This window comes from Phaseolus vulgaris, chromosome 4 (assembly GCF_051622355.1).
Source record: "Phaseolus vulgaris cultivar YP4 chromosome 4, ASM5162235v1, whole genome shotgun sequence".
In the NCBI taxonomy this organism is placed as follows: domain Eukaryota; kingdom Viridiplantae; phylum Streptophyta; class Magnoliopsida; order Fabales; family Fabaceae; genus Phaseolus; species Phaseolus vulgaris.
The window spans coordinates 28,360,869-28,384,719 of NC_143501.1; the positions used below are offsets into that span (position 1 = coordinate 28,360,869).

General features: G+C 33.8%; 1 protein-coding gene across 1 annotated transcript; it reads left to right on the forward strand.

Moving 5' to 3' along the window:
• The first annotated feature begins 233 nt into the window (after positions 1-233).
• LOC137838413 (uncharacterized) lies at positions 234-13,554 on the forward strand. The gene is made up of 6 exons (XM_068647659.2): positions 234-356; positions 2,984-3,133; positions 3,295-3,547; positions 3,870-5,132; positions 5,609-6,510; positions 13,297-13,554. Exons 1-6 carry the CDS (start codon positions 234-236, stop codon positions 13,552-13,554), a joined length of 2,949 nt encoding a protein of 982 aa, XP_068503760.2.
• The last annotated feature ends 10,297 nt before the right edge of the window (positions 13,555-23,851 follow it).

Consider the following 23,851-nt stretch of genomic DNA (forward strand, 5'->3'; position numbering starts at 1 on the left):
TCTCCCAACCTTAACCATCTTCTTCGGATATTGACATGGGAACCCCATCGCCACGAACACGCTTTTAGCAATGAGTGAAAAATTGACGCGCTATGCATCACTGCGACGTCAGATGGAGTAGAATGTCGCATCTTTTGTGAAGGTCGGAGTTGGGAATCCAATCACTGTAGTTGTCAGATAAATCTTCACCTACGAAAACGTTGAGTTGAGGTAACGAAGAGAAAGCAGAAGCGATGGGGAATGAGAGAATTGGTTTTGATGGTTTGAAGAGAGTGAGGAAATGGTGGTTTGGGAAATACACAGAGATATTGAATGCCAGAGCCATGCTTTATCTATGTCTATCTGCGAATTTCAGTGTGAATTTTGGAAAAAAAATCACCAGATGTGTTCTCTAGAAGAGTAGAGTGAGCGGTGCCAAGAAACTCGTGAAGGGAAACCAAACGTTAACATCAGAGTATCTCCGCCTTCATTTTCATCTTTGATGCATTCAACAAATTCGACAACTTCTCTGAATTCTCCTCCTTCATCATTGCCACACTAGTGTTTTTTTTAAAACCACTACATCAATTTACTATTGACCCTTAATGTAGTGACCAAAAAAATAATTATGCCTTAAAAGAAAATGTTTTGTCTTTATTCTTTTTCAAATTTTTTATTGCCAAAAATATTAAATTAATATAAAGCACATAGGGGTGTTTCGACCCAGAAAGAATATCATAAATTTCAGTTCCCTTGAGAACATATACATGTAAGGTACACATGATAGTAAGACCTATACTTTTTCCTCTTTATACCAAAATAGGTAGGCATAATATTAGTTCCTAGACAATGACTACTCAAAATTTAAAAGATTGAAATTTCCTATTAAATTAGTAACTAGGCACTATATTATGAACTACCACAATTGAGCCGAATTAGATCATGTTATGACTTTAATAACATTAATTAGATTTTATACCATCTTTTTATTTTCCATTAGAGAAATTTCATAGTGTAACCTTTTATCTTGTTGCTTGTAAAACTAGAGAAACTTCTTTGTTCATCTTTAAACAACCTATTAGCAATAATGCAACTTTGGATAATGATAAATAACATGGTGGCTACAAAATTTAATTTAGGCGGAAAATGGATACAATTAGAATAGGTAGTCTGTAGTATGTGTGAAAAAGGAGAAGAAAATGTAAGTTATCCCTCTCCTGTAAGACTGCTACAACGGTTTGAAACATGTGTTATAGTTGGATTGGAGAACCCACTATGAATCAAAGCACCATTTGAAACAATTTTCAATTGTGAGATTGAATAGAGTTGGTAAGAGAGGGGGTTGTATGTGGATAGTCATTCTAGGGGAAATTTGGAAACATTAGAATAATATTGTTTTCAGGAATGTTATAGCTGACCAAAATTTTCACACTAGCCCAATTGAAAATTTTCGTCATGGATTACGAGGAAAGAAAAATTTCTCATTTTTCTTACTTTGATTGGTGTATCAATCTCATAATGTGTCCAACGAGTATAAGAAATTAATTGTTGTATAAAATTCGGTTTTCTTGGTTTTCTTACTCTACATCTATGATGTTACCATGAGTTGTTAGGAGATTGATGGCTTTTTGTTTGTGTAGGTTAATGAGTATTCACAGTAGAATGCTTGATCAAGATGTTGTCTTTTTGGAATCTAATTACCTTCAAAGTTTTACCATTTCTGTCATTGTCATGCATAGGGTCAACATACCAACTTTGTGATGGGAAGATTATTTTCATATGAATAACAGGGTTCTTCAAACATGTTAATGCTGAGATTTTATATCTTAAGTTTTTTGGAGGGTCATGATGTTGGAAGTTTTAGGATATTGCAAAAACTATTTAGCCTAACCTACATCTTATGGCAACTTTACAACAACTTGCATGCATCATCTCTATCATAACATAACTATCATTTTTTGGTCTGTTATTGAGCTTTCTTCCTTGAAAGTACAGTGGAGAAGATCTCTGTAATTATTTGCAATATCAGTTTGGGATAGCATTTGGGTTGTTTTGTAGGCGAAATAGTCATTGTTTTTTTTTTTTTGAAAATTCTATGTTTTGGTGTTTACCTGGAAATAAACAAGGAGGATAGAGGGAGATCAGCATGATCAAAATTAAAAAGTCTGGTTTCTATGAGGATTGTGACACACTAGTCCCACCCTACTTTTGTATAAGGGTTTGGACATCTCTAAAATGTTCATTTTATTCTATTCATTCTTTATTAATTAAAAAAAGCAATAATGCAGCCTTATTTATAAGGATAATATGGAAATGTCTTTGTTGCATTAGGAAGTGTGCTGCCATGTTCTGCGGGAGGGTTTTCTTTTAGCACAACTATTGGCTTACTTTGGCATTTGCTATGTCAGTGCATTCCTCCTTGTTTGGAAGAGATTGTCTATGCAAGGAAGAAGCACATTGGTGCATAACCTTCTAGCTTTATGTTTTTTTCATATGTGGTTTTGTAAGGTATTGTTCAACGCTAGGGGCAGTGGCTCCCACGTACCATGCTCCGACATCGACGAAAGCGACGAAGGGGGGTGGGGAGCAAGGTTCTTCGAAGTCAATCTCGAGGGTGGAAGACTCTTTAAGCGGGTCACTAACAGGGGAGGCATACCAACCACCTCCCAAACAATATTCAAATGAATCGAAGCATAAACACACGAACACCCATCTCCAATCTGGTTCGAATTCAAGCAGAGTAAGGGTCACTTTTGCACCGTTCGACAAACCAAAAAATAAAGGGGTTCATTTGGTTGCAGATATTTCGGACAATCAAGCAAGAAAAGACAACGAACCGGTCACAAATAGTTCATCCTCTACAACGGAAAGAAGAATTTTATGGGTGGGCGAGTCAAGCAAAAACAGCAAGCGGGAAGAACGCAAGAATGTAAGGTCAGCTCTATCTCTTATTAGTAATTCAGTTTCTGATATGACAATAAATAACTGCAATCGTTTGTTCTAGTTAAAACATGGTAGTCTAGAAACGATTTGGGTATGGGAATTGGGTAAACAGTTAGGGGCTACAGGTGGGGATATAGGAAATGTCATGGTTAGCTTGGAAGAGTTGGAAAAAAGGGATAGGAGTCTGAAACTCCAAAGGGAAGAAAGGGAGGTTACGGGTTACCAATGAGAATTCTTACGTTAAATGTGAGAGGGTTTGGGAGTCCTGTGAAGTGGAGGTATATTAAAGAATTGATCAGAAAGGAAGATGTTAAAATGTTGTGCTTGCAAGAAGTAAGATTGTCAAACTTTAGTTTAAATAATTGTTGTCAGTTATGGGGAGATAAAGATATTGATTATATTTATAGCAACCCAACCAACGGGTTAGGGGATATTCTTACGATTTGGCATAATAAGTTTTTCAAGCGCTCTAACCACATTATCAATAGATGGTTCATAGTGTTCTCAGGGTTGTTCAAGGAGAAAGATATTCCTGTTGTCATTGTAAATGTGTACTCCTCGTGTAACCTGCAAGTGAAAATGCGAATGTGGTCAGAGTTATTAAAGATTAGGCAGAGGGAACCGTGTAACTCTTGGTGCATTTTGGGGGATTTTAATTCCATAAGAAATGAAAAGGAACGTAGGAGGGATAAATAGTCCCAATGGTATTGGCAACAAGAGAGAACTGCAAGGTTTTAATAATTTCATCGATAACATGGAGTTGGTGGATATACCTTGTATTGGAAGAAAATATACATGGTACAGACCTAATGGCAAAGCAAAGAGCAGGCTTGATAGATTTTTAATTTCCTTTGAATGGTTTCAACAATGGACAGGGAGTAAGTAATATGTTTTAGACAGACAAATATCTTACCACTGTGCCTTAGTGTTAAAATCAAATGTGGTAGATTGGGGTCCTAAACCTTTTAGGTTTCTTGACATATGGCAAGAGGATAAGGAGTTTGAAAATTTCATCAAAAGTAAATGGGAAAGTTACGTGGTTCAGGGCAATGAAATTATTGTGTTAAAAGAGAAACTAAAGATGTTAAAGAGTGATCTGAAAGGATGGAATAAAGATGTCTTTGGGCATATTGATAAGATCAAAATTGATATCTTGAGGAATATACAAGAGTTAGATATGAGAGATGATGTAGATGGTTTGGACGAAAATAAGATCAGGGAAAGAAGAGAACTCTTGAGCCAGCTAAAGGAAATTAATGAGAGGAACGAATCCTTATTACAACAAAAGTCAAGAGCATTATGGATTAAACAGGGGGATTCTAACTCAAAATTCTTCCATGCTTCTATCAAATGGAGGACGTTGAGAAATGAGATAAAAGGAGCTCATTGTAATCTCTCCGGTATCTGGGTGGAAGAACCAAATAGGGTAAAGGAGGTGGTGAAAGAGTTTTACAAGAATAAGATGTCGGCCATCGAAGATATTGGAGTCAGGTTGGATAATGTGGAATTTAAGGAGATTTCCGAATCTGATAATAGACTCTTGACAGACCCGTTCGATGAAAAGGAAATAAAGGAAGCCATTTGTGATTGTGATAGTCATAAAAGTCCAGGCCCTGACGGTGTAACTTTTAGTTTCATTAAAAATAACTGGTGTTTACTTGAAAAGGATATGTTGGGAGCAGTAAAAAATTTTCATAGAGAGGGGAAGATTCCGAAGGGCTGTAATGCCTCAGTCTTAACGTTGATTCGAAAGTCTGAGAACCCTCAATCCCTTGAAGAATACAAACCTATATCTCTCGTCAGTTGTCTATATAAGATTTTAACGAAAGTGTTGTCTAATAGGATTAAAAAAGTGATTAAGAAGGTAATTGATGGTTCACAGTCGGCTTTTTTGTCCAATAGAGGATTGTTAGATAGTGTCCTTGTTGTGAATGAGGTTGTGGATGATTTGAAAAGAAGGAAGAAAAGGGGGGTGATCGTGAAACTTGATTTCGAGAAGGCATACAATTCGGTAAGTTGGGAGTTCTTATTTTACATGATGGGAAGACTAGGCTTTTGTGGGAAATGGGTTCAGTGGATTAGAGCTTGTCTTGAATCGGCTACTGTCTCGGTTTTGGTAAATGGGAGCCCGACAAAAGAATTCAAACCAACTAGAGGTCTTAGACAGGGGGATCCGATGGCACCGTTTTTGTTTCTAATTGTCGCACAAGGTTTATCAGGGCTCGTAAAACAAGCGACGAGAAAAAACTTGCTATCAGGAATTAAAATAGGGGATAATAATGTGGAGGTGGATCTACTCCAATTTGCAGACGATACCTATTCTTATGCGAAGCAAATGTGCAGAATATTAGATGCATTAAGGAAATTTTAAGATGTTTTGAATTAAGCTCGGGCCTTAGGGTAAACTTTTTTAAGAGTAAGATAGGTGCAATTGGAGTAGATAGTTATGAGGTGAAAATGTATTCAGAAATACTTCATTGTAGCATAATGGAGATACCTTTCTCATACTTAGGTTTATCTATAGGAGGTAATCCATCTAGGTGTTCTTTTTGGGAGCATGTGGTTTTGAAGATAAGGAAGAGATTGTCTGTATGGAAGGGGAGGAACTTGTCATTCGCAGGAAGAGTATGCCTTATAAAATCTGTTATTAATGCTATACCACTATTTTACCTATCCTTTTTTATAGCACCAAGTGGAGTGTGTAAGGAGATTACTAAATTACAGAGAAAGTTACTGTGGGGGTGGGGATCGGAAGGGAGGAAAATTGCTTGGATTAGTTGGGATAATATCTGTAAAGCGAAAGAGGAGGGAGGTCTTGGTATTAGGAGTATCGAGTTGTTCAATAAGGCACTCTTGGCAAAATGGCTATGGAGACTGGGTTCCTCTGAATGTGGTCTTTGGAAGGAGGTCTTAGAATCTAAGTATGGTTTGAGATGGTTGTCAAACTCATACGTACCGAAACAAAACAGGTTTACATCTAGATGGTGGTTGGATTTATTCAAAGTTAGTTTTTCAGACCAAGGTGTTAATTGGTTTAATCAAAATATGGCTTGGGAAGTTGGATCAGGGGAGAAGATTAAGTTTTGGGAAGATGAGTGGCTAAACATTGGGCAACTTAGATTAAAATACGAAAGAATATACAATAACTCTGAGCTTAAAGACAAACCTATAGATAATTTTGGTAGTTGGAACGCAGATGGGTGGGAGTGGAATTTCAGTTGGAGAAGAGATTGGTTTGAATGGGAAAAGACTTTGGTAGAGGAGTTCCTGTCAATAATATCACAGGTGTCACTACAACCTGACAAAGAGGACTCAAGGACTTGGAACGATCCTCCATCTTATACCTTTTCGGTAAAATATGCTTATAATAAGTTAGCTAACCAAGGGTTTGGGGGAGTATCAATGTTTGGTTATCTATGGAATTTAAAGGTTACGCCCTCAGCCATGTTTTACGTGTGGAGGGTCTTCTTGAATAGGATAGCGACAAAACAGAATCTGCACAAAAGGGGAGTGTCATTAGGTGATACTTTATGCGCTTTATTTGGAAGTGAAGAGGAGACCATTGCACACATCCTCCTCTCATGTAAGGTCTCAAGTAAAGTTTGGAACATGTGTTTTAGTTGGTTGGGATTCAATTCAGTGAACCATATTGAATTGATTTATCATTTTGAACAATTCTCTTGTATGAGTTTTAACAAAGAAGGCAACAGGTTATGGAAAAGCCTTTGGGTCTCAATAGTTTGGAGTATATGGAAGCATAGAAACAGGGTTATCTTTAGCCAAGCTAAGATAAATGTAGAGGAGATTTTTACTATGGCACAAGTACAATCTTGGGTATGGTTGAAACACAAAGAAAATAAAGTTATCTTTTCCTTCTCTGATTGGATCTTATCACCATTAACCTGTGTTAATATGGTAACTAGGTAAGGGTATAAATGTTTTTTTCTCATATGTTGATGCACGTATATCACAGGAGCCATCTTAACCCTCTTTATATTCTGCACGATTGGTTGGGTGGTCTTATAAATAAGGCATAATTTTCTTAAGAGCAAGGTATTGGGGTAGTTTTTGCTTCTTTGTGTTAGTTTGAGAGGTGGAAAGGTTGAGCTTTTGGTGCAGGTACAACTGATGGGGAACAATGTGTTAATATTTTAAAAGAAGAATGTAGAGTGAAAAGATGGTGGGTCGAAGAGGTTTTGTATTTGAAGATGTATTGGTGTTTTTCAAATAGGTATTATGATAGGACCTTACATCTGCTTCAATGGTAAGAACTGAAAACCATATCCGAACTTTCAATTTAAATGCCAGCATAGTTCAAATGTGGTATCTAGATAATGTTTATACCTTTTTCAATTTTATGCCTGTTGATTGGCTGCTGCAACAATTAGAATTTAATTGATTAAGATCTAAGGGATTGATCTGTTTTGAATATCTAAGTTTTTGGTAAGGAGGGGAAGGTGTTTGTTTCTCTTTGGTGCAGGAAAATTGGAAGGATATTAGCTATATAACATCAGATATTCTATCACATTGTGGAGAATGAAAAGTGAATGTCTTCTATCTTTACCAATTTTGCTAGTAGGGATGTTTGTAGCATAGGGATATTTTAAATTAAATTGTCTAAGACCAAAGGGTTGAAACTGTTTTTCAATACATATGTTACCGGGAAGATGGGGAAGGTGTTTTCTTTTGATGCAAGAAAAAGGGAGGACAGCAACTAATATCATTAGATATTAGAGGAGCATGAGCGGTGGTAGAGAGAAGTTTGTTGATGGAAGGTGGGGCATAGGGAGAACAAGTTGTTATCAATTCTAATTGATGTCTCCTGTGTGTGGTGTCCTGTGTGTGTTCATTGTTAGTTGTTAGATTTTTGGAATCCAAATCTGCTTTGTGCAGTAGGCGAAGATCCATTTTATGTTGCATTGTAATGTCAGGTTGTAATAGTGGTTTAGGGGTGTGCTTTTTATGTTGCTGTATGATTTTAAGGTTGTGGGGTTGCATAGTTTTGCTGACAGGTTTTTTATAAGTTGCTGTAAGAGGGTAAGGTCTCTTTTGTTTGTTTTTTTTTCTTTCTTTTCATAGCCCATTTTTAGTGGGTTTTGTATAAGGGTTGTGACACTCCTAAAATGTTCCTTTAATTTATTAATTCTTTGCTGAAAAAAAATAAAAAATTACCCTAAATATTGGACCGTCTTTTTAGAAATCTATGGTTAGTTTCTCAAAACATATAAAACACTCCTTATGCAGGGCATGTATGAGATTTTGGATTTTTTTACTATATTATTTATTTGGGTTGGGTAGGATCTTTTGATTTTGAAGTTTATATTTTTTTTTTTTTTTTTTTTTTTTATAAACCGATTGGAATATCCTCAAATGCTCACTCTTTTTAATTTAATTATTTTTTTCTAATAAAAAATTTAAAAAAAATAAAGACTGCATATAGTCATACAAAATATAAAGTATACATAATTTTTATATAAATTAAGACCGAATACATTAGATAGCTAACAAGTGAAGAAGCCAACATGTGAAATGCTAGCCTTATTTTCAGAATTCAAATGTAGTAAATATACTCAAGAGTAGGAAGTTATTAATTATAATACTAAAGAGATAGTCATTTGTTTTTTTATCAGCTTTGTTTAGAACGCTTGGTGTATGTTTATAGTGTGTATTTGATCAAATTCAATTAGAATAATTTTATTATGTTTTTAAGCACTTTGAAAATAGACGTTTAACGAAACTGAACTAAACAAGTGATTATTATAATATAAACAAACCTCTTAACAGGTCACTTAATCTACTAAAATAAAGTTGAACATTTAAAAGTGAAAAGCAATTTGAATGGTAAACCCAACGTACTTTGAGTAGTGAAGATGAAACAAATACGAACAAACTAAAGTTGTCTAGAAAAAGAAAAAGAAAAAGAAAACGGTGGGATTTACTTTTGAGTTCTAGGATATTTTACGAGAAAGTAATAAACACACAAATGAATCATGAGAATGGGGAAATCAATATGCATATGTTGGAAATCCCACATCGACTAGAGATAAGGACATTTCATAATATATAAATGGGTGCAAACCTCACCCCATGAGCCGGCTTTATGGGGTTGAGTTAGGCTTAAAGCCCACTTCTTAACATGGTATCAGAGCCATTTCGAGTCTGTCCTAGCGAGTATTTGTTGGGTTTATCAGTCCACCCGCTATCGGGCCGTTACCGGACCACCCATAACATATATCTCCACGCACGAGTTGGTAGCCTCGGCGTGAGGGGGGTGTGTTGGAAATCCCACATCGACTAGAGATAAGGACATTTCATAATATATAAATGGGTGCAAACCTCACCCCATGAGCCAGCTTTATGGGGTTGAGTTAGGCTTAAAGCCCACTTCTTAACAGCATACGTACCTGATATTCGGAAAGAGAGATTATTAGGGTTTGGTGAGTGATGGCATTTGTTTTTCCATGGAGGTGGACCATGATGATGAGTTAATTATGAATGCATGGGTCCTTCAAGAGCTTCATGGCACAAACACCAAGCTTGATTTTAGAACTTCACTACTCAAAAAGTTGCAACGTTTAACCATTCGTGGTATGATTATGATGGTGGAGTTGAAGATGCTTTACTTTTCTTTGTGTTTGGCTACTTGTGCAAGTCTTCTTCATTCTTTTTCCTCGTTCCACACTCAAAAATGCACGTGTTCGTGTTTGGTTTTTTTCTCCATACTATGGATTTTGATTTTGTGTTTTGACATCTAGCATAATTGTTTATGATAAATCATAAAAAATTGCAATTTTTTTGGACACATAAATTTAGCATAATCCAATCTAGCACATTCATGATGAGTAGAGTGGAGTAAATAGGTTCAAGAAAATATTTGATTAATTAAGATTTAGAAATATAAGTGGGAGATGTCTTCAATGAAATATGTTTTTATTTTATTTTATTTAAAGAGTATAAAAGTATTGTTTCTTTTATTTATTTTAAAATATGTGTTTGTGTTTATTGAAGATCCACTTAAAGAACTAATAGATTTTTATTTTTTAATTTCTAAAACAAAAATCTAATTTAGTTAGGAAATATTCTTATTTTTATCTTTAAATTTAATTTTTATTTAATAATTTTTTACTATAAAAAAATTATTAAATAAAAATTAATTTTAAAAAAAAAATAATTAGTTTTTATATTAATTAAATTAAATATTATTTTAGAGATAAAAAATTGTCAGTATCTAAATTAATTTTTATTATTAATAAATATTTTTTAAACTAATATTTAATTAGTTATCAACTTTAAAATCTAAATATTAGTTAAAATTTTGATAATTAATTATATACAATTTAAAAATTATTTATTAATAATAAAATTAATTTAAATATTTAATATATGTTTTAATTTTTAAAATAATATTTAATTTAATAATTAATTATTTTAGGTATTTAAATTTAATTTTTATTTAATGTAGTATTATTTGTAGTGGTTCACGAATTAGATTAAAAATATAATAAAGTTTGTTGACATTACGAAAAAGGAATAGATCTTATAGAAATTGAACATTACTTCTTTGATTTGAAATAGAAAATTATTGGACCAATAATCCGAATGCAATGAATTTTTAGGATTTGATATTCCATAATATTCTTCTCTTTCCATATCTAGAATACCTTTTATATCAGAAGAAACAAAAAAGGAATAATATTTTACTTTTTTGTGAACAGTACATGCTCTCCAAATAACCTTTATTAGGTTAGATGAGTCCCTAAACTATCATTATCATTCATGATATGCTACCCTTTCTTCTTGTCTCCCTAAGGTCCTAGATCACTCCAAAGATCATACTAAATTTTATCAAATATATATAAAAATTAAATTCACTTCTAATCTCATAACCAACTTCCAAGTCCATAAAATCGGCTAGGAAGTACGTGACAAATATCCAACAAAACTGTGGTTAAAAAATAAACCTCGTACGTACATGAAGAAGAAGAAAAAAAAAAGCTTGTCAGAAAACTGTCTCTTTATTGAGACAAAAAAATGAATAAAATGAATGTTTTGGTTAATTTAATTTAGAAAAGAAATAGTAGATCTAATGAAGTGACATTTAAATATATAAGAATGTTTGGAGGAGATGAAGCTGATCCGCTAATATCGCGTGACGAAATTATAAGTCCAAAAAATCGGCTAGATGTGACAAATTACAAATTTCAGCTTAATATAAAAATGAATGTGGTAGTGGTACACACAGACACACACAAATAAAAAGAAAAAGGTTTAATTCGTAAATTCTCTTTCGGCGGAAAATAACTCAATGTTTTGTCGTACTTACAAAATAAAATTCGAGCCTTGTACTTTTAATAAAGTGTTTGATTCAGAAAAGAAAGTGAAAGGAAAAAAAAGTGACAAAATAAAAAAAAAGTGATTTTAAATTGTTTAGTAGAGAAAGAAGAAAAACATACATATATATATATATTAAATAAATGTAAAAAAATAGAAGTAATTTTATGGTTATATATATAATTTATAACAATTAATAATGTAGAATATTTTTATAATTTTTTTCTCTTTTGATTTTTTTAATCTTACAAACATTATTGATTTTATTGATTCAATTATTTGAAAAAAAGCTATTTACTGTAGTTAAGAGTTATTGTCATGAAACGTAATGTGTAATTATAATATTATAAAAATTGATAAAAAAAATATTATTTTGACTATTTTTTATAGATATTTTTTAATGATTTGAATATACACTAGTGCAATGTTGTTTACAACATATTTGGCCAGTTAAATAAAAATCAGTGTAAACAAAAATACCATAACATTTTTAAAAATATTTGGTACATATTACACCGGTTGGATAATCATTCCAGTGTAATATGTCATGCTCAGAGTAAAAAAAAGTTTACAAAATTTCAACTCCAAGCATGACATATTTCACCGATTGTATGATCCAACCAGTGTAATATGTTATGTATAGAGTAAAAAGAAAGTTTTAAATTTTTTTACCTCTGAACATGGCATATATTACACTAGAATAAAAAAAAGTTTTTAAATTTTTTTAACTATGAGCATGACATATTACATCAGTTGGATAACCCAACCTGTGTGTCATGCTTAGAGTAAAAAAAAAAAATTAACTCTGAGAATGACATATTACACCGGTTGCAGAAAATTAAAAAAAAGTTTACATACCTTATTTTCTTGTTTCACGCCCGCACTTCACGCTTTAATAAAGTTTTATTGAACTCTGACTCACGTTGCCTCCACTACTACTGCCAACGTCGTTGCCACCACTGCTATCACCGTTGTTGTCGTCGCCACATTGCCGCCCCAACTTCGTTAGGTTAGTTTTTATTTTTAAATATATTAATTTTAATTATTATTTGGTTTACAATTATTTATATAGAAAATAAGTTTTATTATATTGTATTTGGAATATAACGTAATATGTTTTAAATTGGGTAATTGTTATGTTGAACATTTTGGTATTGGATTCGGGGGTGATCGACTCTCGACAATGTGTATTGTGTTTTATAATGTATTGTGTTTGGAATATAATGTATTATATTTTTAATTTTTTTTAATTGTTATTTTAATTTTTATATGTTGAACGCTTTGGTATTGGGTCTAGGGGTGATCGACTCTTGGCAATGTGTATTGTGTTTTATAATACATTGACTAAAAGTTAGGAGACATTGATAGATAAGTTTTTCTATTACATTGTTATGGATCGAATTTGGATAGATGACAGTCGTATGAGTGATGTGTATGAAAACGACGTTAATTGTTTTTTACAATTTGCTCAACGGAATGTAGAAGCTGTAAATGGAAGATATTTTTGTCCATTTGTTAATTGTTTGAATGGGAGACGATTAGAAATTAAGTTGATACAAGAACATGTTCTTTGTGATGGTTTATTGAAGAGTTATATAAAGTGGATATGACATGGTGAATTTGTAGACGTAACACCTTTATCTGACTATCATTAGTCTAATATACAATCTGAAGATCGCATGGAGGACATGAGGCGAAGAAGATATTGTGTCTGATGGGTATGAAGTACCAAAAAATACATGCATGTACTAATGATTGTATATTGTATAGAAAAAAGTTTGAATCATTGGTGTTAAAGGTGTGAAAAAGGGTGCTCATGCAAAAAGTATTTTGATGATCCCTCACAAAATATTTGTTCTCCTTACCATGTTAGTTCATCTGATTATCCTTCATTCTCAGTATTCCTATTATTCCGAGGGACCAAACTATCATCGTTGGTCTTGTTTATTTCAAATGAGTTTCATTTCAAAGAACAAGATAAGTTTAATTGATGGAACTGTAGAAGGTCTCACTCATACGAGCTTATTGTTTACAACATGACAGAGAGCCAATATGTTGGTTGTTTCCTGGATGCTCAAGGTTGTTTCTCCACCCATCGTACAAAGCATCATATGTATGAACAATTCCTTTGACATATGGAATGATTTAAGGGAAAGGTTCTCACAAAGAGACATGATTCATATTTCTGATCATCAGAAGATGATTTCTTCTTTCAAACAAGATCCTAATAATGATGAGCAAAATCATGAAGATTCAAAGGCAAAAGTACAGTCTCAACAAATTGGTTTTACTCCTAAGTAGTATCAAACACTGTTTTCTCTTTTACAACAATCCAAATCCAGTGGCAATGTTTCTAATTAAATCTCTGTTATTCCTTCCAACATGACAACACAAATTGGTAATAAATTTCTTCCTTCCTTCGGTTCTTAGATTCTTGATAGTGGTGCTACTAACCATATTTGTTCATCCTTAACTCATTTCACTTCATATAATCAAATTAATGTTATTTATGTCAAATTACCTTGAAAATAATTGGTTCAGCTAAGACGCAAGATAGACTTTATATACTCAAAATCCCATCCTATCAAAACCTTTAAATAAAACCCATCAAATATGCACATACCATTAATACTGTTAATGTCAGTGCTAGTGATCTAGAAACCCTTTGACATTTTCAATTAGGGCATGTTTCAAAAAAATGTTTTTATGTTATTATGACTAAATTTTCTTTTGTTAAATATAACAAATTTTTGTGTGTGTGATGTTTGTCATTTTGCAAAATAGAAAAAAAAAATTAATTTCCTATTAGTACATTTAAATCTAAAAAATGTCTTGACTTGATTCATGTAGATGTATGAGGACCATACTCAATACAATCAATTCATGGTCATAAATATTTCTTGACCATAGTTGATGACTATTCGAGGTACATGTGGATTTTCCTTTTAAAACAAAAATCTGAAGTCGTCAAGAATTTGGAAAATTTTGTTGAAACACAATTTGAGACAACAATAAAAATAATAAGAAGTGATAATAAGACTGAATTTTTCATGACTAATTTCTTTGTTAATAAAGGAATAGTGCATCAAACATCGTGTGTCAATATTCCACAACAAAATAGCGTAGTTGAAAGAAAACATGATCATATATTAAATGTAGCAAGATGATGGAACCTTGAGTGGTAAAACAACCACTAAGCTAGCCCAACCTTTCAGAAGGATGACCAAGAGCATGACACAAGACCCACGACCAGGTCAAGTTCAGTCCATAGTCATTGTTTCATAGCCTCTTATTTCTTAAAGGATTACGAGGAACAGAGCCCACATAATTGGACTTGAGCACCAATTATTTTCACTGCTTTTAATTTCAGTAGATTATGGTATACTTAGCATAAATTGGGCTTATGCCAAGTCAACCTCAATCTAGCTTCTAGAAACACATCCCAAAATTGCCCCTTGCCTTTATTTAACCTAGTTTCTAGAAGATTTCTTCTAGCTTGGGCAACACCCTAGGTTGACCTACCTTCTAGAAGGTTTCTCTTCATTTCCACCCCCTACTTTCACTCTTACTCTCCAAGGAACTGTCTCCTATAAATAGAGTGCCTTGCCTCAAGGACATTGAATTTGAAGTAATGAAACTTTGTCAGAGTGACTCCTTGTGTGGTTCCCAAACTTTCTTTGGGTCTTATCTTGAGTAGAGAATACTTCAAGTGGCGATTCCTCCTCACTCATCTTGGAACTCTCCCCATTCCAAGTGGCGTGATTCAATCACCATTTCCATCATCTCCATAACCTTTCCTTACTCTTATTATTTTCCATTGTCTCCCTTTCCATTTTTGTCATTTATCTTTATCTTAGATTGCTTTATTTTCATGTTTAGCATCATCCTCATCTTAAATTGTGTTTTTCTCTTTACTCTTTGAAGAAAACCTTCACATTTACTTAACCACTTGGTTAAGTTCGTGTCTAATGACAGTCTTCATTGAGTCTCACCATATCCTGTTAAATCAACATTCATAATCCAAGTAAACACATCTAAAATATGCAATTCTAAAATTAACTCACATCACAAGAGCTCTCATGAAAAAATCTCATTTACCCAAAATTTATTGGTCATATTTTATGATACATGTTGTGTATATATAAACATGTTTCCAACACCTGTTCTAAATTATTGTTCTCCATATGAAATACTTTACAAAATTGCAGCAAATTTTAATGGATTAAAGGTGTTTGAATCTTTATGCTATGCTAGCACTTTGTCAACAAACAAAAGAAAATTTGTTCCAAGGGCATCAAAATGTGTTTCTATTGGTTTTAAAAGGGGGACAAAAGGATATGTTTTGTTGAATATTTTCAGTCCAGAGAATTTTTTTGTGTCTAGAGATATTGTTTTCCATGAACATGTTTTTCCATATCAAATGGTTCAAGATACTAACAATGAAAGTAACAGTCTTAGCATTCATGATCAATTGTTTTTTTTACTAAAGATCAACCTGTTTTGAGTTAGTCATCACAAGCCTTTCTTGCACCTTGTGATAATGCTGAAAATAACAATAATAATAAATGTGAATCAGACATTGAGGTTCCAAAAGAAGTTTGTTCTATATAAACCAAAACCTCAATGAAGATCATGACACAAAACAAAATTTTGAGTCAGAGTAGCCTGTTCGAATGAGCATGAGAATAAAAGGCCACCTAAGTATCCAAAGGATATCATTGTAATCTTAATGTTTCCAATACATCTTCAAGAGTTAAATATCCTTTGTCTTATAACAATTTATCACCTTCTTACACATCTTTTGTTATGTCTCTTTCTTCACATGTTGAGCCAAACACTTATTCTGAAGTTGTGAAACATGATTGTTGGAGAAAAGCTAACAATGTGAGATATCTACTTTGGAGTCAAATCAAACATGGGAGACTGCTCTTCTGCCTAAGGAAAAAACAACCATAGGTTGCAAATGGATATTCAAAATAAAATATAAGGCTAATGGGACAGTTGAAAGGTATAACACAAGGCTAGTAGGAAAGGGATTGATTACCTTGATACTTTCTCTCTAGTAGCAAAGATGACCACCATAAGGTTGCTTCTGTCTCTAGCTTCTATCTTGGGAATTCAAAAAATTAGACATAAACAATGTCTTTTTACATTGAGAGTTGAAATAAGATGTATACATAGTTGCTCCTCTTGGAATGAGTTCTATTCAACCAGGAGAAGTTTATAAACTAAAAAAGGCTTTATATGGCCTTAAGCAAACCAACAGAGAGCGGTTTGTCAAACTATCATCCTTTTTGCTTTATGTAGGGTATACTCAATCTATGAATAATCATTCCTTATTCATTAATTCTTCTTAAGGATCTTTTACAACATTATTGGTGTATGTGGATTATATAATATTGGCAGGAAATGGTAAAGAAGAGATTGAAACAAGCCTTGAATCATACATTCAAGATTAAGGATCTTTGGGATTTAAGATATTTTCTTTGTCTTGAAATAGCAAAAAGTAAGAAAGGGATAGTGATGAATAAAAAAATATGCATTAGAATTGTTAACAGATGCAGGTCTTTTTACCCTGCAAACCTGCATTTCAATTGATAATCATGCAAAATTATTTCCAACTGAAAGTGTTCCTTTCACAGATGTTCAAGCCTATAGAAGATTGATTAGAAGACTTATGTATCTCACTAATACCTGACCTGACATAACATTTATGTGCAACAACTTTCTCAATTTCTTGCTAAGCCTGGAATTGCTCACTATAATGCAACAATTAAAATTCTCAGATATATTAAAGGAGCTCCTAGTCTTGGTTCATTTTTCTCTTCCAACACTTCTACTTATTTAAAAGCTTTTTGTGATAGTGATTAAGGTACCTGTAGTGATTCAAGACAATCAGTGACTGGTTTTAGTGTGCATCTTGTGAATTCCCTCATATCCTGGAAATCAAAGAAGTAAGGAACAATATCAAAGAGTTCCTGTGAACCTGAATACAGAGCAATGACCACTATTACATGTGAAATTCAATGGCTAACTTATCTTCTTCAAGATTTCAAAGTTCTTTTTGAGTAATCATCTCTTTTATACTATGACAATGACTCAACAAGATACATTGCAATAAATCTAGTGTTAACATTAATTTTGTCTTTTCTAATTCTTAGTCTCTACATATGTCTAACCTTTATTTTATATTTTCTTATTCTAGCATTCATTGACTCTTTGTTTTACATTTTGTCTTTTTAGCTAGACTTAGAATGAGTGTACTGCTTGTATATATTTAAACTCTCTACTTTGATCTAAGTAAGGAAAAGAAAATAGTAGAAATATTTCTGTTTTTTTTTTCTCTTTTATTCATCCCAATTGTTTTTATAATATATAACTTTAAAAGTATCAATCAATTCAATTTTTTAAAAGGAGTAAAATTATTTTAAATCGAAAGGAAGATGATTAATAATAAATAATTATTTTAAAGAACATTATATTGTAAGCCAAGAAGAACAAATTTGGTCAATTATTTTGTTCAACTGACCATAATATGCAAATATTATATAAATTTGCACGAGATTTTATAATCTTCTTATGGTCTTGTAAAAAGCCACGTCTTACCCTAATTCAAACTTTTTATAGAAACTAATATCAAATTGTTGATAATTCTGTTAAAAAAACACGTGTCCTTTTTATTTTATTTTCTTATTTATGTAAAAGGAAGAAAATTAATAACAGTGTTTGCTTTCTGAATCATTGTCACGTGCTACATGGAAAAATAATATTTCAAAGCATGAATAGATACCGTGTATCTAGCAAGTCTTTTTCTAGGACAAAAAAGCAAAAGAAAATATTCGAAAAGATTTTAAACATGCAAAATTTCACTCCAAAAAAAAAATCGACATTTTTAAATTAAACAATTTGTTCCCCTACATTGTTGTCGACTTGTCGTAAATACCATCTAAAGCCAAAATATACGTATATTTCACTGTCTACGTTATCCTCGAGTTCCTTATATATATATATATACCGACACACGTGTGGTTAATGGTTTGCAGAATATATTATTAAACCACTTAATAATGTAAACAAAAAGAAAAATATTTAGAATAAGACATGGACCACCCATATATGGACATGTTTTATGTATGATAAAAATAAATAAATAAATATTATACACACTAAAGGGGCACTTATTTTTAGTATTTTATATTGTATAATTAATTTAGAGTTTTGAGATAAGATGGATTAAAAAGTTTGAAGAGGACCATAAATTTTGAATCCTGGCCACTTAAGAAACATTGGCGTCATCCTCCTTCTTCCACGTTCTGCAAATCTAGTATTTTATATGGCCCAAACAATACCATATATATATGAGATCACCTCCATAGATCTATTCAATTATAACACATTTTTATTTAAAACCCTAAATATAACCAAAATGGTGTCAGAAATTACGTTGAACACATATTGAATTATCGACACGAGAAAATAATAAGAACGAGGCTAATTTTAAATTAACTTAATAACCTATTTGAGTTGTTAGATTAATATAAGATTAATTATATTATCCATTTTGATTCAGATCTATATTTTTGTAAAATTCTAATAAAAATCTACAAATAGATGGATTTGAGATATTTAAATGTTTAATTATTAGAGTAGATTTAGTGTTGAAAATATTTTATAAGTACAACTTCAAAATTTTAGACAGAAGACAATCACAAATCAAGACGACAATCTGAAAGGAGCATAATACGAATTCAGGATAAGGAAAAAGACATTCTCGACTCATACAATAATATTTGACACATATCGTGGGGTTCAAAAGAACATTGAAGGAATCAATTATATCAATGAGAAATATGACAAACAACTTCTAGAGATCAGTAAATGCACGGTCAATCGAGACAAAGTTGAGACAAAAAAACGCAAAGGAGATTAGTGCTTTAAACAAGATAAAGAAGAGATGAGAAAAATGTTGAGGGAAGGAACCCATGTATCTCGCCCTCTTAAAGAAGTTGACTAAGAAACTGTCATGATCGTCTCACCTAGGTCGAGCCCACCCGCACCATAGTAACCTAAGCTTGGGAAGTAGAAAGCTACAAAGTTGAGTCTCAACTTCACACATTGACTAACACGTCGATAACGAGAGGAGGCATCCAAATACACTCGCTTTTCAACAACATATTGGATGTCATACTTCCACCCTGCTAGAAAGGATTGATTAAAACAATAGACCTAGACAAGCACGTCTATGTCACACGGATGAAACTGTACATAATAGATGACGATGTCCTATGTCCTGTGTTTTCTCCACATTATTGAAGGAGGATGCACTAAGTTGGTTCACATGACTGCCCCCCTTCTATTGACTCATTTGATATGTTGGTGGACAGATTTGGAACGTAGTACAAGAGATCTGTCGCATCATCTGACATCCAACACTTTAGTGAACACCCGACAAGAGAAGGGAGAGTTTCTTTAACTCTTCATGGAGAGCTTTCAAAAAGTAGTCCTGACTAAGACCCTTTGCAGATAACTTATGAAAGAAACTCGTAGTGGACCTATACCAGTTGTGACATAGGGCCGCAAAATTCATGTAGTTGGAGGAATCACGAGACTTCAGAAACAAGGTAAAAGTGGGGATGGTGCCTAAGAAAGTAAAACAAAAGGACAGGCCGAGTAGGCCTTATCTAATCATAGAAACCGGATAACATAAAACACCAAGGTTATCTTAATATACCACTCTTAATGTCGATTGCCTTCAAGAGACCCTCAACAATGAATTAATTCCAAATCCAAGGAAGGTATCAACATCTCCGAACATTGATACAAGTAAATAGTATAAATACCATCACAATTTCGATCACGCAATAAAAGAATGTCAAGAGTTGAAGGAAAAAATTAAGGATTTGGTATAGATAGGCCACCTCTGATGATTCATTAGAGAAACAAAGATATCGAATGGTACCTCGATCACTAGGGAGAGGGGAAAAATGTGTTCGCCAAGACCACGATAGAAGTTCTTGTCGAAAAGAATTTGAACGACGAAGAATACACCAATGCCCTAAAGTAGAGCAAGAACACAACCGTGAAGCGCCTCTCCGAGGTGTGATTAACACCATTATAGGTGTATTCGCGGGGGGAGGAACATCCACAAGAAAGGAACACCTCTAAATAGTGCAGTTGGTCAACATTATGACCTCCTCCTGTTACAAAAAGATGCCACTTATCAACTTTACAGGCGTTAATTACAAAGGTATAAACCCCAAGTAGGATGACCCGATGGAGGTTGAAAACTTTCCATTCATGAAGATCTCGGTTGATTAAGGGAGCTTGGCGAACATCTTGTACTATAAGAATTTTAAGAAGCTGCAAATCCTCAAGACATAGGTCCAACCAAATAATGACCAGATCATGGGGTTCTTGGGGGAAAAGGTGGATAAAAAGGGCTACATAGACCTATATACAAAGTTTGACGAAGGAAGCCTCATAAGAGGGACTATCAAGATCCAATACCTACTTGTCGAGGCCAACACTTCCTATAACATTCTCTTAGGAAGGCCATCCTTAAACAAGTTAGGAGCGATAGTATCCACGCCTCACTTGGCGATGACGATCCCCTCGATATCAGGGGACATCGTCAACATTTACGTTGATTAGAGAGCCGCAAGAGAATGTTATGTTGCAAGCCTAAGAATCGAGCTTCTATCCTCAAACAAAAAGCCACCATGACTTGGAAGGGATAACATAGTTGTTATAAACAACCTTGACTAAAAAAACGACATCCAAGTAAAACCAAATAAAAGATGAGGCACATTGCACTAAGATAGGAACTTCCGTAACAAACTCTGAGGCCAAGAAGATTTCCCAAGTTCTTACCGACAATCATGGTTTATTTGTATGGAACACAATTGACATGTCGTGCGTCGACCTAGGAATAATTTCACACAAGCTCTTTGCCTATTGCGTATAAGAAAAGAAAATTGGGAGAAGAAAAGAGAAAAAAAGCTAGAGAGAATGTTAAGAAGTTAATCAGTGTCGGGTTCATCCAAGAAGCTCGATACACGACATTGCTCACAAATGTTGTTATGGTCAAGAAAGCCAATGGAAAATGGAGAATGTGCATTGGCTACACCAATTTGAAGAATGTATGCCCAAAACATGCCTACCCATTACCATCCATAAATCAATTAGTTGAAGTAGCAACATGTCATAAAATACTCATTTTTCTCAACGCATACTTAGGATACAATCAAATACAAATAAATAAAAATGCATTTGAGGCATAAAGAAAAAACAATTCATGACAGACGATGTCAACTATTATTATGAGGTCATGTTGTTCGACCCCAAGAGCATTGGTGCCACATACCAAAGGTTGATGGATAAGGTCTTCAAAGGCCTAAGTGGACACAATGTTGAGGTATGTGTTGTCGATATGATAGTCAAGTTTGAATCATGCGAAAAACATGTTAATGATCTCGACAAATTTTCACTGGCCTGAGGAAGCATAACATGAGATTAAACCTCGACAAATGTGTATTCAGGGTAGAGAGGGTGGAAAATTCCTTGGCTTCATTCTCATGCATCACAACGTTAACCGGAAAAAGTGTCGAGCTATAGTGGAAATGTGTAGCCCAAATAATTTAAAGCAAGCACAACACTTATGGAGAGACTCACATCATTATCTCGGTTCATGCCAAGAATAGCCGAAAAGACTAAGCCGATGGTCCAACTCATGAAAAAAACCATCAAAATTCAACTAGGAATTGAATTGTGAAGGATATTCTAAAAAATAAAAAAATTATTGTCATCCCCACTGATAATCCAAAAGGCATCTCTAATAGAGCCCATCATCGTGTACGCACCAGTCTCGGTGGAAGCCATCATCAGAATGTTAGCATAGGAGATAAACAAGGAATAGAAACTAATATACTTCATTAGTTAGACTTTGCAAAAGGTTGAGACAAGATACTAGATGATGGAAAAGGTATTGTTGGCCTTGGTAGCCATAGCTCGAAGGATGAGACTATATTTTCAAAATCATTCAATAATCGCTAGAATCGACTACTCCATAAACATGGTCCTCTCTAAACATGACCTTGTTGGATGAATGATCAAATAGTCGGTGGAACTCTCTAAGTATGACATGAAATACGCATTGAAAGTACCAATCAATCATAATGCTTGGCTGATTTCATAAGTGAACTGAAGCCGAAACTTGAACTACAACTTGGCCAGTGGATCCTACACATAGACGATTCTTCCAATACGCGAGGTTGTGGCATGTGGGTGGTCCTAGAAGGGTTTGGATGGCTACTTTTGGAACAATCCCTTCGCCTCGACATCAAACAATCAAGTCGAGTACAAGGCACCCATAGTAGAATTGACCTTGGCCCAATAAATAAAAATGTCATATGTAAAAGCTGCTCTCTAATGACAGTCAACCACATGATCAGGGAGTTTTAGGTAAAAGATCCACTTCTTCTCAGATATAAACACAAGGTGTTTGGTATAAAAAGTGATTGCATCGAGTACATAAAGAAATGTTCACGATGCTAAGAGTTCATAAACATGATGTACTCTAAGCCTGAAAAGCTACACAACATCAACCCTCTCTAGCACTTCACCGTTTGGGGAATGGACATCATAGGATTATTCCCACCCAAAAAAGTTCAATGCAAATTTTTATTAGTGGTCATCCACTACTTTACCAAATGGATTGAAATAAAACTCTTTATGTGGAGGAACATCATATGTCGATATGAAACTCCTCACAGTATCATAACTGACAATGAACGATAATTCATCGATCTAGGAATCATTAGTTTCTATGACAGTGTCTCGACATAAAGCATGTCACGAGCTCAATTGAGCACCTTCAAACCAATGGCCATGCCGAGGCTACAAACAAGGTCATCATGTACGAAGTAAAGAAATGATTAGGGGTCACTAAGGGTAAATGGAGAGAGGAACTTATACAGGTCTTATGGGCATACAAATGCACACCCTAGTTGGCAATTCAAGAAACTCCATACAGCCTAACGTATGGAACTAATGTTATGATCCTGATTAAGGTAGGAAAACCTTCATTAAGAAGACAACTCTTCGACATGGACATTAATAGCTGGAACCTTGATACCAACTTGTACTTGCTTAGCGAATTAAGAGACCATGCTCAAATTAGGGAGGAGGCTTGCAAAATTATAGCAACAAGGAGATACAATTCAAAGGTTAAGCCACGCTTCCATCGAGGAGATCCAGTTTGGTGAATGAGAAGCGAAGCTAGAAAGACTAACGGTAAATTCTCGACAAACTAAGAAGGGTCGTTTTGGATTCATAGTGAAAAATGGAACATACTGACTCAAGCACCTCTCGGGTAAACAAGTACTAAGAACCTGAAATGCAACACACTTGAAATTTTATTTTAGTTAATTTTGTGAACGAATTTATTTGTAGGTGCATTCTTTCCTCAGTCGGCCTTTCTCTAAGGAGGGTTTTAGCCGAGAAGGTTTTAATGAGACACTTGAATAAAATAATCTTAAAATTTCCAATTATGAAGAATATTTCGGATAAGGACAGTTCAATGTGAATACTCCCGACAATC

Coding starts and splice junctions, on each gene's coding strand:
- LOC137838413 (XM_068647659.2), top strand. CDS start 234: ATGGGGAATGAGAGAATTGGTTTTGATGGTTTGAAGAGAGTGAGGAAA. Junction 357..2,983: donor GTCTATCTGCGAATTTCAGT/GTGAATTTTGGA, acceptor CGTTTGTTCTAG/TTAAAACATGGTAGTCTAGA. Junction 3,134..3,294: donor TCCAAAGGGAAGAAAGGGAG/GTTACGGGTTAC, acceptor AATTGTTGTCAG/TTATGGGGAGATAAAGATAT.